This window comes from Eumetopias jubatus, unplaced genomic scaffold, assembly GCF_037043125.1.
Source record: "Eumetopias jubatus isolate StellerSeaLion01/CBP00866 unplaced genomic scaffold, mEumJub1_p1.0 scaffold_6, whole genome shotgun sequence".
Taxonomy (NCBI): Eukaryota; Metazoa; Chordata; class Mammalia; order Carnivora; family Otariidae; genus Eumetopias; species Eumetopias jubatus.
Window position 1 is genome coordinate 136,430,070 of NW_028274812.1, and position 14,330 is coordinate 136,444,399.

General features: G+C 47.4%; 1 protein-coding gene across 5 annotated transcripts in view; it reads left to right on the forward strand.

The window, feature by feature from the left end:
- The window catches only part of JARID2 (jumonji and AT-rich interaction domain containing 2), a 248,870-nt gene that overhangs the window by 148,000 nt on the left and 86,540 nt on the right, over nucleotides 1–14,330 (forward strand). For 4 of the 5 annotated variants that reach the window (XM_028107343.2, XM_028107346.2, XM_088024127.1 and 1 more), the window contains one exon: nucleotides 325–466. The exons of the other annotated variant lie outside the window; for it this stretch is intronic. In XM_028107343.2, coding sequence (XP_027963144.1) covers nucleotides 325–466 — 142 coding nt within the window. The remainder of the gene's footprint in view (nucleotides 1–324; nucleotides 467–14,330) is intronic. 5 annotated transcript variants of the gene reach the window in all.

The window sequence follows — 14,330 nt, forward strand, 5'->3', positions numbered from 1 at the left end:
GTTAACTAGTTCAAATTGGTAATACACGAGATGCCTTTCTTCCTAGCCCAAGCCCTGAAAGATGATTATGTATTTCATTAAGAACCCTGCAGAGTCTATTATGGTTACAAAATCCTGTCTGCATTTCTTAACTGTTGAAATGATTTCCTAGGCCTCATGTAGAATGAGGTGTCCCACTCAAAAGGGGGAGATACATACCTTCTAATCTTCTTCTTTCCAAATTCTGGTCTGGCCTCATCAGCCATGGTGTAGGGGTAACTGTGGTAAAGTGCTACTTCCTGATGTCATGTGTTTTAAGTCTTTGTCCCCTTTTCTCACCTGTAGGGCTCCTTGGTAATGGCCAGTCTAAGGGATTAGGACCAGCGTCAGAACAGTCAGAGAATGAGAAGGACGATGCATCCCAAGTGTCCTCTACTAGCAACGATGTTAGTTCTTCAGATTTTGAAGAAGGGCCGTCGAGGAAAAGGTTAGTACCCAAGGCTGAAAGTGCTGGAGCCTTAAACCAGGGACACCAGCGTTTCCCACAGGGGAGCCAACTCGGGCCCACCCACCCAGTCTCCTGGTTTTCATAGAGGAGCCAGGGTTCTGGATGTTCTCTATCCCAGGTCCTGGTTTCTAAAAGTCCGCTAATTGTCATCAGAAACGAACGCACCAGAAAATGTGGTGGGCCAAACAGAGTCCGTTCCTGCCCTGAGCATTTGCCACAGGGTTGCCAACTTGTAATTCCTGTCATCTGCCTGATTTCATACCTCATGTGTTGTGCTCCCCACCCCCCACCCCCGAAATTATATTCCATTTCTGGTTTTTGGTTTGTTTTTGTTTTTTTTCCTTCCGTTCTCATACTCGAGGTTTTCCTGGATGACTAGATTGATGACTTTGGTAGTTTGAGAGGTTGGGGAAAAGAAAAAAAAATTGTACTCTTTCTCCAGAATTCTTGTTACCTTTTGGAGATTGTCCAGATGTGTGTATCTAATGGGAGTCCTGAGTATAGTGGAAATCATGCCTTAGGTATTTTAAGATCCTTAACTGTATTTCGGTCTGAAATTGGAGATAATAGCTCAGTCTTAGTTTATTTTCCTCCATCATGCTGTGTCGTCTTTTCGAAAACCCAGAATACAGTTTTCTCCTAATTCTCAGCACTGTGTCTCAGATTTGTTGTTAGTCAGCAAGCATATGGACGAAGAATCTCTGCCAATGTCCTGGGCCTTATAGGTTCCTCTCTTTTAAAGACCCTTGGGTGAGTGTCTCAGTGACAAGTCTGTCATGTTTCAGATACTCACCACAAACATTTCGCTCGGCCCCAGTGTGAGAAATGCATCCTCACAAGAGAGGGAGGTCAAGGATGTGTGTTAGAAATCCCATCAGCAAATAGGTTGGAACCTGTAATGATGTTGTCCATGCTCCCAAGCATGGTGGGTGGTCATGCATCTAGCATCATCTTTCATCTCCGTTTGGGGAGCAAAATTCTGAGTGTGGTTGGACATGTCAGCACCTGGTCCTTGAGCTGCATGGCCGTCACCCTGCCCCCAAAGATCCTGCAAGCATGGGACCAACATCTCTAAGGCTTCATTCTCTTGGGGTGTGGGAGGGCGTTGCTGGCCCTCTGTCCTCGACTCCTAGTACCTTTCTTAGTTGGCAGTGCTGCTGTGTTGGTGTGTGGCAGCTGTGTGCGCATGGGCCATTTAACTTTGGTCACCAGGACAGTGGACAAGAGAAATGTTGTTCAGGATGAATCTCAGAAAAATGGAACCATTTCTAATCTGCTTTAATTAGTGTGCCAAGGACCTTGTTTTACTGAATTAAGGATTCATAGCAGCATTTTATTTGGTTATAGTCACACTCTATCTGCTAGGGAAATCCATCAGGGACATAATGTAGGTTACGGTTTGACAGGTTGGGCTGGATTGAGGGCTGGTCTGAGGTGGCCTGGATGCTCCAGGCTTGGTAGTTTACAAGTAGGTAGGGAAGTTAGGGCTAAGATTTCTTGCAGTGTTGTAGGGTACATAGCAAATACAAAATAATAACTTTTTTTTTTTTAACAAACTTTTTTTAGAGAGGGAGGGCAGGGGAGAGGGAGAGAGACAATCTTAAGCAGACTCTGTGCTGAGTGCAGAGCCCAGTAGGGGCTCGATCTCACGACCCTGTGATCATGACCTGAGCCGAAATCAAGAGTCGGATGCTTAACTGACTGAGCCCCCCAAATAATAACTTTTAATACTTTCTGGCTCTTAAAGAGCTCATTTGTTTTGATCCTTCATTGGTATTTAGTACAAATTATTTGGTAGAACCCTGCCTTCTAATGCACGTTGTTAGAACCGAAATCTGAATTCCTGGGGCTTTGTCAGTGCCTCGCCAGACTGAGTGGTCAGCCTTCCTTTGTCTTATGTGTATTAGACCTTTTCCAATAAGCTGGTGGGGTGTCCTGTCCCTGCTGATGACAGTGTCAAACCCAGAGTAACTACCGAAAGTGGAGTGGTTGTTTCAAAATGTCACTTAGAACATTGTTGATGAGATGCTACTTTTAACCTTGTGCCTACAATTCCCTGAGCCTCGTGTATATACCCCCGAGAGGAGCATATCTTGTGATTGACCCCTTGCATTCTTGGTAGGCATTTAGACTGTGTGGGACACAACCCAGGATCCTAAAATTCCTGGGCCATGATTTATGTCTTTGCTCTGGACCAAGCGTTCTGTATTCTTTAGGATTTTCTAGCCGTTCTTGTACAGTTCATTGCTGTTCCTAAATATATGGTTTTTAGCATCACCGGTTAAATATGCCTTTTCTCTTGGGAGTGGAGGAAAGAGGGTAAATTTATATTTGACTTTTGTAAGAAAAATTAAAATATGAGGTGTGGACTATGCAAGTCTCAGACCTTTGTCTTGAGTTTCCAACCTGGAAATCAAAGCGATTCCATTTTCTGATGATGCCAGTCATGTGTTTTGTAATTCTTTGGTCCAAACATCTTGTGTGTTTGCAAAGTGTTATTTTTCTAGGGGAAACGCCCCCTGAGCTGTGTTTGGCCCTGCGTACTTGCTGCTGTTGGTCATACTTAATGTCGGGGATTTTTTCTTGGCATACAGAAAGCAGTAGAATCCAGAGTTCTGGAGCATTTATTTTTCTTTATTGAGGCAAAAATGAAAGTTACCTTTTTACCTAGCCATTAAAAGGACATCTTCTGAAATCTTTGTCTGCTCTTTGTGAAAGGGAAAGCCACTCTCTCTTCAGGCTCTTTGCCTGTTTGGTGGAGGTCTGGAGGACTCTGTGATGATTGATGGGAGTGCCTAGGTCTTGATTTCCTTTTGATCATTGGGGTAAATGATATTAAAAAATAATCTACATTAATGGAATGTTACTGTGTGAATGGAAACGTTCTAGAGACTTTGAGCCTGTAATCTGCTCCTTCTGAATTTGATGGTGGCTATGCCTAGATCCTTACCCTCATCATCCTGTTACACTGACATTGCCCATCCTGTTACACTTGGCTCTTCTAAAACTCATGTTTCCTGCAAGAAATACTGAAGTATTTTCAGAAACCAGAATGGACAGATTCTGTCAGTCAGGTATGGAAAGACTGAGAAAGTCCAGAATGATGGTTATGGGCATATGGATTACCTGTTTGGCTGGTGGCAAGAAGAAGGTGGTGTACAAAGAAGTTGGTGTGATAGTGTACTTTGATTGATTGATTGATTTTATTTATTATTTAGAGCAAGTGTGAGTGAGCAGGAGGGGAGGAGCAGAGAGAGAGGGAGAAAGAGAATCGTAAGCAGGCTTCATGCCCAGTGCAGAACCCATAGCAGGGCTCCATCTCACGACCCAGAGATCATGACCTGAGCCAAAATCAAGAGTCAGGCACTTAACTGAGCCAGCCTTCGCCCCCCCCCCCGCGCCCCATACTTTGAAATGCAAGTAAATGGAAGATCCAAAATGCATGGTTTGAAAGGGGTCACCTGACTGCTCAGATATATAGCAAAGTTAACTATGTGTATTTATTTTACTTTATCTTTGGGTAGAGGGAATAAGCGGGAAAAATACAATGACTGGTGGTTTTTAGGGATGTGTCCATATGGTTAACAATATGGGCTGGAGCTAGACAATGTGGCGTCTTCCTGTGGCTCACCATCTACCTGCCCTGTGCCCTTGGGCAGGTTCTGTAGCATCACTGGGCCTCAGTTTCCTTATGTGTTACAGTGTCTGCAGCAGCAGTAACCACCTCACGGTGGTCTTGTGGACTGAACAAGGTGATTTATGAAGAGCCCGCAGGTGTATGATGAGGACTGCATATCTGATACTGTTATTAGCTATTTGCTGCGTGTGAGAATGCATATTTATTGGGGACTTCTTAAACATGTTTTAGAGGAATTTTGATTTATACAAATTGTGATTTGTATCTTCCTTCTGTGGTGACACCGACACCATCCTCTGTGGGCAGATGGAAAAATGGAGACGCGTGTCCCTCCTCTGAAGTGCTGAGTCACAGGAAGGACCCTTGTGGCGTACAGTGTGAATCCCCCACAGAGGTTCGTGTAACCGGGTTATTTGCTTGTGTGGAGCAGTCAGGAGTGAGATGAGGTTCAAGTTTGCGAAGATGGGCTGTCGGTGAGCGGATTCTGTTTCAACTGTGCGCACATAAGTCGTCATTTCACCTTGGGGGGGGTGGGGGGCTATTTTGCTAGTACTTACTGCTAAAATCCCTGCCTTACTTTGAAAAAAAAAAGAGAGTTTAGTGAACTAGTAAAAAAGTTCAGACTATGTCCCTGCAGGGTCCTACATTTTTCTTATTAAATAGCTGCTATATCTTAGGCCATTGATAGAAGACTGAGTTTAAAGATCATCCCATTCCAGTGGATTGGGTATTGCATACAGAGAATCAACTTTTTTTTTTTTTTTAAAGATTTTATTTATTTATTAGAGAGCAGAGAGAGAGAGTGAGTGAGGAGGAGTGGGAGAGGGAGAAGCAGACTCCCTGTTGAGCAGGGACCCTCCCGCAATGTGGGGCTCCATCCCAGGACCCCGGGACCATGACCTGAGCTAAAGGCAGACACCCAACCAGCTGGGCCACCCAGGCGCCCCTCACTGTGAACATCCTTAAGAATAGAGTTTTAAAAGTCTAAATGTTTGTTTCCCCTTGTTTGTTTTGCTTTGAATCTTGGCCATAATAGCCACAAACTGCTTTAGATTGATTTAAGTTTTGGTTTAGATTTGGACATCTCCACTGACCAGCGTGTTACAGATTGTTTTGTTGTTACAACCTTGAAGACGATTTTACAAATTAGAGTTTAGTACTGTTCTAATTTTTAATTCTACAGCTGTCTTCACTGAAACAGTCTCTACAGGAAGTAAAGAAGGAGCAAAATGGCGGAATGGAATGTTACGTGGGACCCTTAATAACCACAGAAGAGAATTGTGGAATTAAATATAAAGAAATCTGGATGTGTCAGGCCTATCTGCTTTTTTAAAAATTTATCTAAATGGTTGCAATGGTTGGTGCTTTTTTCCTTCTCCTAGATCTTTCTTTCCGGGATCGCTTTTCTTTTGTCAGAAAGGACTTTTTTTAAAAGATACTATTTATTTATTTGACAGAGACAACAGTAAGAGAGGGAACACAAGCAGGGGGCAGCGGGAGAGGGAGAAGCAGCCTCCCCGCGGAGCAGGGAGCCCGATGCGGGGCTCGATCCCAGGACCTTGGGATCGTGACCTGAGCCGAAGGCAGACGCTTAACGACTGAGCCACCCAGGCGCCCCAGGACTTTAATACCTTTCCCACCCCACCTTTTTAAAAAAATACTTCTCTTTATAAGTGTGCTAGGCTTGGTAGGGTTGGATGACTCTCTTGGCTTTTTTATGTCTGTGAAGATCTTTATTTCACCCTCATTTAAAATACATATATATTTACGAGAATTGTAGGACAGCATGTACTTGTAAGGAATTTACCTTGATTTTTAAAAGGTGTTTTGCTTATTATAGAATTTTAGGGTGTTGTCTTTAAAATGCTGTTGTGGGGACGGGCATACCACTTAACTGTCCCCTGCTTTGCTGTTGTGGGGACGGGCATACCACTTAACTGTCCCCTGCTTTGCATTGAGTCCGCCGTCACTCTTGTAACTCCAGGATGTGTCCTTTTGCTTAGTCTACTTTTTTTTAGGTTCTATTTATTTCGGGGGTGGGGGGTAGAGGGGAAGCCTACTTCCTGATGATCACTGAGCCCGATGAGGGGCTTGATCCCAGGACCCTGGGACCTCAGCCGAAAGCAAGAGTCGTAGGCTCAACTGACTGAGCCAGCCAGGTAGGTGCCCCTTTCCTAGTCTCCTTTTTTAAGATTTTCTTTTCATCAATGGTACCATGTCCTTTGGTGTAGTTTTATTTTTCTCGTGTTTGCAGTTCATGGAGCTGCTGCTTAGTTCTGTAGATTTTATCACTTTTGGAAAAATTGAAGGCAAGATTTCTGCAAATTTTAGTGTGTGTGTGTGTGTGTGCGCGCGCGCGATTCTTTTCCCCTTTAGGGATTTCAGTTGCATGTAATTTTGGCCGCTTGACCTTGACCCACAGCACCTCGATGCTGTTTATTTTACCCTAGTCCTCCCCACCCCCCAACCCACCCGGTTTTATTTTAGGTAGTTTCTATCTAAAATCTGCAGAGGTGTTGTCTTGTCTTCTCTTAACCTCAGAGATTGCTGTTTTTATCTCTAGAAATTAGAGTTGGGTCTGTATAATCTTCAGTGCCTGTCTTGACCTGCTGGTTTTTGCTCTGCCTTTTTGAACACACGGAATACAGTTGTAATACTTTGTCTGCTAATTCTTTCACTTTTGTTATTTATGGGTCAGTTTTGGATTGACTCATGTTCCTCCTCATTAGTAGCCCTATTTTCCTGCTCCTTTGCTTGCCTTAATTTTTTATTGGTCATCAGGCCTTGTCCATTTTCCTTTGGGTTCTGGATATGTTTGTAGTTCTCTGCCTGTTCTTGAGCATTGCTCTAAGACGTGATTAAGTTCGAAGGAAGCAGTCGGGTCCTTCTGGATCTTGGCTTTTCAGCTTTGTTCAATAGAGCCAGAGAAGTGTTTGCTGTAGGGTTAAGTTTTCCCCAGCGCGCAGGCGAAACCTGGATGAGTACTTGCTGCCCTGTGAAATAGGATGTTTACCATTTTGGCTGTTCGATACAGGCACCGTTCTTGGCTCTGTGCAGGATTCCGGGGGCTGTTCCCTCCAGTCCTTTCTTGTACTTTTTTCCTTGGGTAGTTTTACCCCCTAGTGGCTGCTAGTACCCAGGGAAGATGTGAGGAGGTTCCAGAGTTTTCTGTGTGGCCCTCCCCCTTTCAGTACCCTGCCTTACAGATCCTGTTCAAAATCTTCGCCTCCCCAAACTCTCAGCTCCTTCTCCTTAATTTAGATTCCTCTAAACCCTGCCTGAATTTCCTCTCCTTGCGCTGTGGCCTGGAAATTATCTTGGGGCTGTGAGCTGGCCAAACCTTTCTCATCTCTCAGGGATCACAGTGTTTCAGGGTGTGATGTCCATTGTCTTGTGTGGATTTTCGGTTTCTTTCAGGCAGGAAGTCAGTTTTGGCCCTATTTACTACTCTGTTCTTTGAATGTTGAATGAGAGGGAGAAGGGTACCACCAGGAATCCTAACTAGCATGTTTGCACTTTATCTTAGCCCCGGGCCCTAACCTTTCCATTTAGTTTTGTTATGCAATTCACTTTTTTTCTTCTGTTAATGACTAAGTAAGCCCTGACACAATGTAAGAGAATCTCCAAATAAAGAAGCAATTGAGCTATAAATAGAAAGTTCCACTGCACAAGAAAGCGGGTGACTATTAGAAATACTTCAGACTCTTTGAAGTTCCAGAACCTCTGTTTCTAAAAGAGGAAGAACTGCTGCTTAGTGAATAGAACATACTGTGCTAATAAATCTTACCTTAATCCTAAGGAAACACTTGGAAGGCTTTCTTTAAAAAATTTTTTTTTAATTTATTTTTTTAGAGAGGAGAGTGAGCAGGTGGGGAGGGGCAGAGAGGGAGGGAGAGCATCTTAAAGCCAGTTCCATGCTCAGCGTGGAGCCCGACACAGGGCTCGATCTTATGAGCCTGAGATCCTGACCTGACCCAAAACCAAGAGTAGGGCGCTCACCTGCCTGAGCCACCTGGGCGCCCCACACCTTGAGGGTTTCATTATTCCTGCTTTATAGCTGAGTCAACAAATACTGAAAATACTTGACATGTTGCTTATAAGTAGCAAGGTCAGGATTTGAATCCAAGTCTTCATATCTGTAATGCCCGGACTTTTACACGACACCATGTCCCCTACTCTTGGGGGCATAATCTATATAGCTCTTGTTCTTTTTTTTTTTTTTTTCCTGAGATTTTATTATTCATGTGAGAGGGAGAGCGAGAGGCAACGGCAGAGGGAGAAGCAGGCTCCCCAAGGAGCAGGGAGCCTGATGGCAGACTCGATCCCAGGACCCTGGGATCATGACCTGAGCCAAAGGCAGACGCGTAACCATCTGAGCCACCCAGGCGCCCTGTAGCTCTGATTCTTTCAGGTACCTCCAGGACAGACAAGTTCCGGAAGGACGCTCCCTTTGCGCCAGCAGCACCTGGCTTGGTGAAGCCAACCGTGGCTGGATCACAGCCTCACTCGCCCTCCTCGGCTGAGCCCCTTTGTGCAATGCACTCTCCTTGTGGCCCCTCAGATCATAGAACCCTAGTATGTATTCTCTTCTTGGTCAGGTGTTTGCATTCCTTCTTTAATAAAATAAATGAAGGTTTTTTTCCTGCATTGTAAACCAAGCAGTAAATAGAAAGGTGTGTGTGTGGGCGGGCCGGGGGAGCTTTAGCTTGTCTTGAGTAAAACACATTTGGCTTTGGAAATCCTGTCTGGGGTCCTCCAGTATCAGAGGTTAGAGGTCAAGCACGGGGGCGCCGGGGAGAGGTCCGTCCTGGATAGGAGAACGTTTAGGACCTTTCAGGTAGCTGTTCCGAACAGCTCTGTGATTACTTTTTGGTTTGTGCCTGTGTTCTTCTGGGTGAATAGTACTTTTTTATGTGACTTTTCAGTAGTTTGGCTGGAATAGGTGGGCTGCAAGGTGGGCAAGAGTCAAAACACTGGCTCACCTCATGGTGTTATACTTACAGATGAACTTCCCCCTTGTTACAGTTCACGTTTGGAAGGGAGGTTTGCATCTGTCCACTCTTCATACCTTAACCTCAATCTTAAGATTTTCCCAGAGAAAAGGGTCACCAAGGCGAAGCAGAGGGTCAGATGTCTTACGTTGAGTAGCATAGAGCTAGGAGACCATTTCTGATGGTGCCGGAGAGTCTCACTGGCTGAAGCACACACACATTCTGTTGACTGCAGGATAGCACATGCCAGTCACCCATGTTCTTGTGGCTCAGATCTTTCCCGGCAGCCAAATCCCTGGGCTTCTGTTCAGATCTCTCTGATAACTCTCGTGAGTTCTCTCCCCTGCCCGCTGAAACGCAAGGTGCTGGTTGTCTGTATTAAGGGGAAACCCCCCTCCCTCCTGTCGGTCCATGTCCCCCCCCCCCGCCCCAGTGGTGAGATAGAGCCTGGCTGCAGGCTCCATCTGCAGAACAAAGGAAGCTGCTGTAATAAACATAACGTCTGACTGGTTTTGTGCCTGAAATTATTTATGGGATTCCCCATTCCCCCTTCCTATCCTAGAATGTTCACGACTTGTCAAATTATTACTTAAGGTGGCATGATCGGGAGGTTACAAGATCATCTTTTGCATCCTTCTCTGGCACGACGGAAGCATCTTGGGTCCGTCCCTGTCGTCACACACAAGGGGCCTGCTTGACTCTGTAGGTGAATAATGTCTACGGTACCGGGTACCAGAGGTGCAGCCCAGTCATCTCTCAGAAGAAAAGACAGCGCAGGCCTAGGTGGATTTTGGGGTGTGGTTTTGGTTGTTGGGAGGAAATGCAGAGGATTAAAGTTAGGGTGGAGTTTGACCTTGTGGAAGAACATAGGGCAAGATGGCACAGGAGGCTCTCGGGAGACTGAGCAAACTCAGGCTGGTGTTTTGGGGTTACCTTGATATGGAACATGCAGGGGTAGATGAGTCTGGTTTAAATGGCAGAATGGACTGCAGGTTCCCTTCGGAATGTTCTTCCGTCTTTTCCACCCCGTGCGTCTAGCTGGAGAAGAGCCATCCTGTTAGTACCCAGCCAGGACGCAGAAGCTGAGCGGTGCCTCTGTACACTTCATCCTGCGCCGAGCACCTTCATTTCATCCTGGATCGGATACCTGGGATGCAGGAGCTGGGGCATGGTTGTCATTTGACTCCTGCTGGCTCCAGTTGCTTCTGTCGTCCTAAGGAGTGGTGGGGGGGGTGGGAAATAAGCTGTGGAGGGTGGTGTTCACTTTTGGTGCTGCCATCCCTTTCGGGGTTCCCTGTCTTGGGGTGTGTCTCCTTATCTGCATCCTCAAGGCACTTCCTGTCTGTGGAGCACCTTTCTGCTGCTTCATATTCCTTCCTTTCCTAGTGCATTCATCTGCATCCCCTCCTCTTTTTAGGCCACGTGGCTGGGACATGTCGCTTAGCCTTCTGAGCCCATGTTCCTCACTTCATTTATTTGCCTGGCCCTGGTTAAGCAGGTGTACCCCCAGAACCAGGACCCGGGCGGGCCCTCCGAGCCACCTGGCCTTCCAGGAGGAGGAAACTGCCTCTGAGCACGGCTGGGTCCCCCACATTCCATGAAGCCACCCTTCCTGGGACCACCTTGGTGTACATGAGGTGTTTCAAACTCTTGGCTCACAGCCCCCAGGTATGTGTAGTCTATTTGTATCCATGCCTGACAGCCTCTCGAGCTTAAGGCAGGGGGTACCGGGGTTGAGACCCTTCTCCCTGAACGATCCTCAGCATTTGATGATTTAAAGTAGAACATGTTTTCCCGGCCCAGTCTTCTAATGAGACCCTTGATTAGAAATTGGAGGAAAGACAAACTTGAGGTTCTAGAATCCTATAGATGGGCTGTGAATCCCAATTCTTCCTCTGAGCTCTCCATGCGGGAGCCAGTCCCCCAGAAGAATACCCCCTTGCAAGGCAGCCATGTCGAACACTTAACCTAGCACCTAACACGCTTACGTGTTTATATATGTACACAGTGGAGTGCCGGCCGCTGTTCTGAACCCTTTACATACATTAGCCCATTTAATTCTCCATAGCCGACTCTGCGGGATAGATCTTTTATCATCCGCCCATTTTACCGATGAGGCACAGAGGAATACGCTGTGCACAGGAGATACAGAGCTCCTGGCACATGGTCAGGACTCTGTAAATGGTTTCTAGCCACCTTGAGTAAATTTGTGAGGAGCCCCCATGGAGGACTGCTGATGGAGAGAGACGGAAGAGTTGTGTTTTCAAAAGGTTTTTGAGCGGCCCAGGAATCTGCCTTCTGGGGAAAGTGATCCCGTTTTAACTCTCTGAGGAGTGTGACCCTTGAGGAAGGCGTGTCCAGGGGTGCCAATTTATTCTGTAAGGTTCAGGGTGTTTGCCAGGTCCTGGGACGGATCTAAAAGAGGGTTCATAAAGCCCGATGTGGTGGTCCCGGAGGTCTCCACTCCAGGGAGAGGAAGCAGAAGCAAATCATCTCAGATGCAATGTGGAGAGTGCCATAGAAGATGTGACATCCATGGACAGGCTGAAGAGTCGATGAGGGCGTGTTTAGAGACATTAGGGCATTGGCAGTAAGGTGACCTGTGCTCTGAGTTTTTCCTTCCATGGAGAGTATATTCTTGGTATGTTCTAGGCCCCATGGTAGTTTCCTGATAGCACGTTACAGACCTGTGTGGGTGTCTTCAGCCAAATTATATAATGCAGAGAGAGAGAGAGCGCGCGTGCACGAGAGACCCGCCCAGTGCCCAGGGCTCGATTGACCCGGCCGCTGCATGCAGTTGGAGCTACATTAGTAACCCGATGAACGCCTCGTGTGCTCGGCTGCTGGGCCACGGGAGGAGACCTGCAGAGCAGAACGAGCCAGCACTCCATGCCTTGAGCCTTTCGCTTGTCCTTGGGTGGGGCTGGGCCTTGGCACAGGAAGTGGTCCTTAAGGCTTTGTAGCAAGCTGCTTCTGGAAGGCCTTGGGTGCTTCCGTGCTTTATCTGACTAGCCTCACAAGAGGACCAGGAGAGGGCAGGGTTTATTTACTAATTTGTCTTTGAACTTGGGACCAGAGGGTTCCTTGAAATTTTGAAAAGGCACATGGGGTGGTTTGGGGGTGGGGGGTGGTGGCTTGGCTATCAGGTCCCAGTCTTGTTATTTCTATCTTGTAGAAGAAGCCTTAGTCTTGATCTAGTGTTCTTGTAGTTGATTTAAGAAGTTGCCTGTTGTGCGAGCAGGGCACATCCCACACCCCGTCCCCACCCCTCCCTGGGCACAGAAATGTCCCACCAACAAGGGGCCTGTGGAGACCGAGCTGTGCGCTGGGAGCCGTGCTGGCTTGGGTGGACGCACCAGCTAGGCCAGGCTAACAATAACCAGCAACCCAGGAGGCTCTTAGCATTAAATAAAGTAACCTAGCTCAGCCCTGGGTAGGAGCCTGGTATGCTTTTAGCATTTGGTTTTAGCTTTACCGTTTAGTCCCCAAGTCCGTCTCAGCCAAGATGTGTTTACAGGCACTGAATCTGCTTGTTGAACGATAGCATTAGTGTCCTTCGATTCTAGGAGGGGACAGACTCCCTGTCTTCACCTTAGTAAATGAAAGACAGACCCCGAGCTTGATTTTTCTTTTCTTTCTTTTTTTTAAATACCAGAGTTGACTTAAACAGAAGCGGTCCTTGGCTAATTAAAAGCGAGTGTTGTGTGTGTGGGGACGGGGTGGAGGAGGCGCTCTGTACTAGTTGAAAGGTGTACTGTTTTCTGGTTTTGATCAGAAAGCTTTTAGTATACATTTACCTTGGCTCCGTCGTGTCTCGAGCTTCGAAGTCGGTGTGGAATTTCCATTTTTTAATTGTGTGTCAAAGCACCATGCATCTGGCCTGGGTGATTTGGGGTGGGGGTGGTAGTTCGATGGTGGACTGTGTAGGGTCTCAAGCAGGGAGAGGTGTGTCTTTCTCATTTACAGCTTACGTTTACCGCTCATGCTTCTTTTTCTGGAATCGCATATGAAGCTTTTCCCCGGTGGACCCGGGCTCCTCTTAAGTTACTGTTCCTGCCAGGTGTGGGATTCTGTCTGGAGAGGTCTTTACAGATGCTCGGTTCTTCTGCGTAGACCTGCGCCCCACTCCTCTCCAAGGCCCGTGTGACAGGTCTTGGCGGGAAGGACGGCGCAGGAGGCACGGGGCGCAGATGTGGCCTCTTTTGCGGGGTTACAGGTTGTTCTGCGGGCGTTGCTGAGGGCAAATTTTTAGACCCTTGTGGGAGTGGGCAGCTGCCCCCCGGAATTTGCCTGTGGTTCCCGGTGAGCACGCAGGCTTTTCGCCACGTTTACTTGTTTCAGGAAAGTGGCTTTTGTGAACTTCACCTGAGGCTCACCTGAGGCAGTTTCACGACTGCTGTGACCATTTCCTTTTTCCATCACCTCGGAGATCTGATTGCAGGGATCTCACTTCCACCTCCCATGCCAATTCTGGGCGGGCATGCTGGTGGTTGCCACGGAAACCGGGGACCTGGCTCTCGCCTTCTTCCTGCATCCCGGCTCTTCTCAGTCTCTTAAATATGAACGCGAACAGACTCGAACGTCCGTGCTGCGTGCTTCTGCCCACCTTCCCTCCCGCACCCCCAAGAGACAGTGTAAGCCCGTCCCCGGTCGTCAAAGCAGTAGCTGACCCTCCTGGAAATACAGTTCGGGAGTCTTCCTCGATGAAATTGAGAGAGGGAGGGAATGCACAGACATGGTTCCAGAGGGCTCACCTGCAGGGCACTAGCCTCGGTTTGTGAGGTTTGAAGATACCTTGCCTGTGAAGGGGGTGACAGCCATTAGGGTCCCTTGTGGTTCACTTGTGCTTATGCACAGGTGCTTAGACCTGGCTTTTTATGCAGAATGTTCCTTGACGTCACTACCCCCCCTTGGCTGCTTTCGGAACTCAAAAGCCGCATACATTGTTGCCACTTGGGTGGGAAGAGAGTACTCTGCCTGGAGGACCAGGCACTTCTGCCCCCTCCCTCTCACCCCCCCGCCTTTCATTTTTAGAGCTGGGCCCAGGCGTGGAGGGTTGGCGGGAGAGATTCTCAAGTACAGGCTTAAGGAGGCAAGACAGCAGTCTGAATGACTTGTTAGATTAGAGATTTGGGTCCAGTTCTGCTATTAGAAATGTAAAGAAGGGATCCTAATCAGAAGTGGGTCTGCTCTGCTGCCCCCACCCCCCACCACC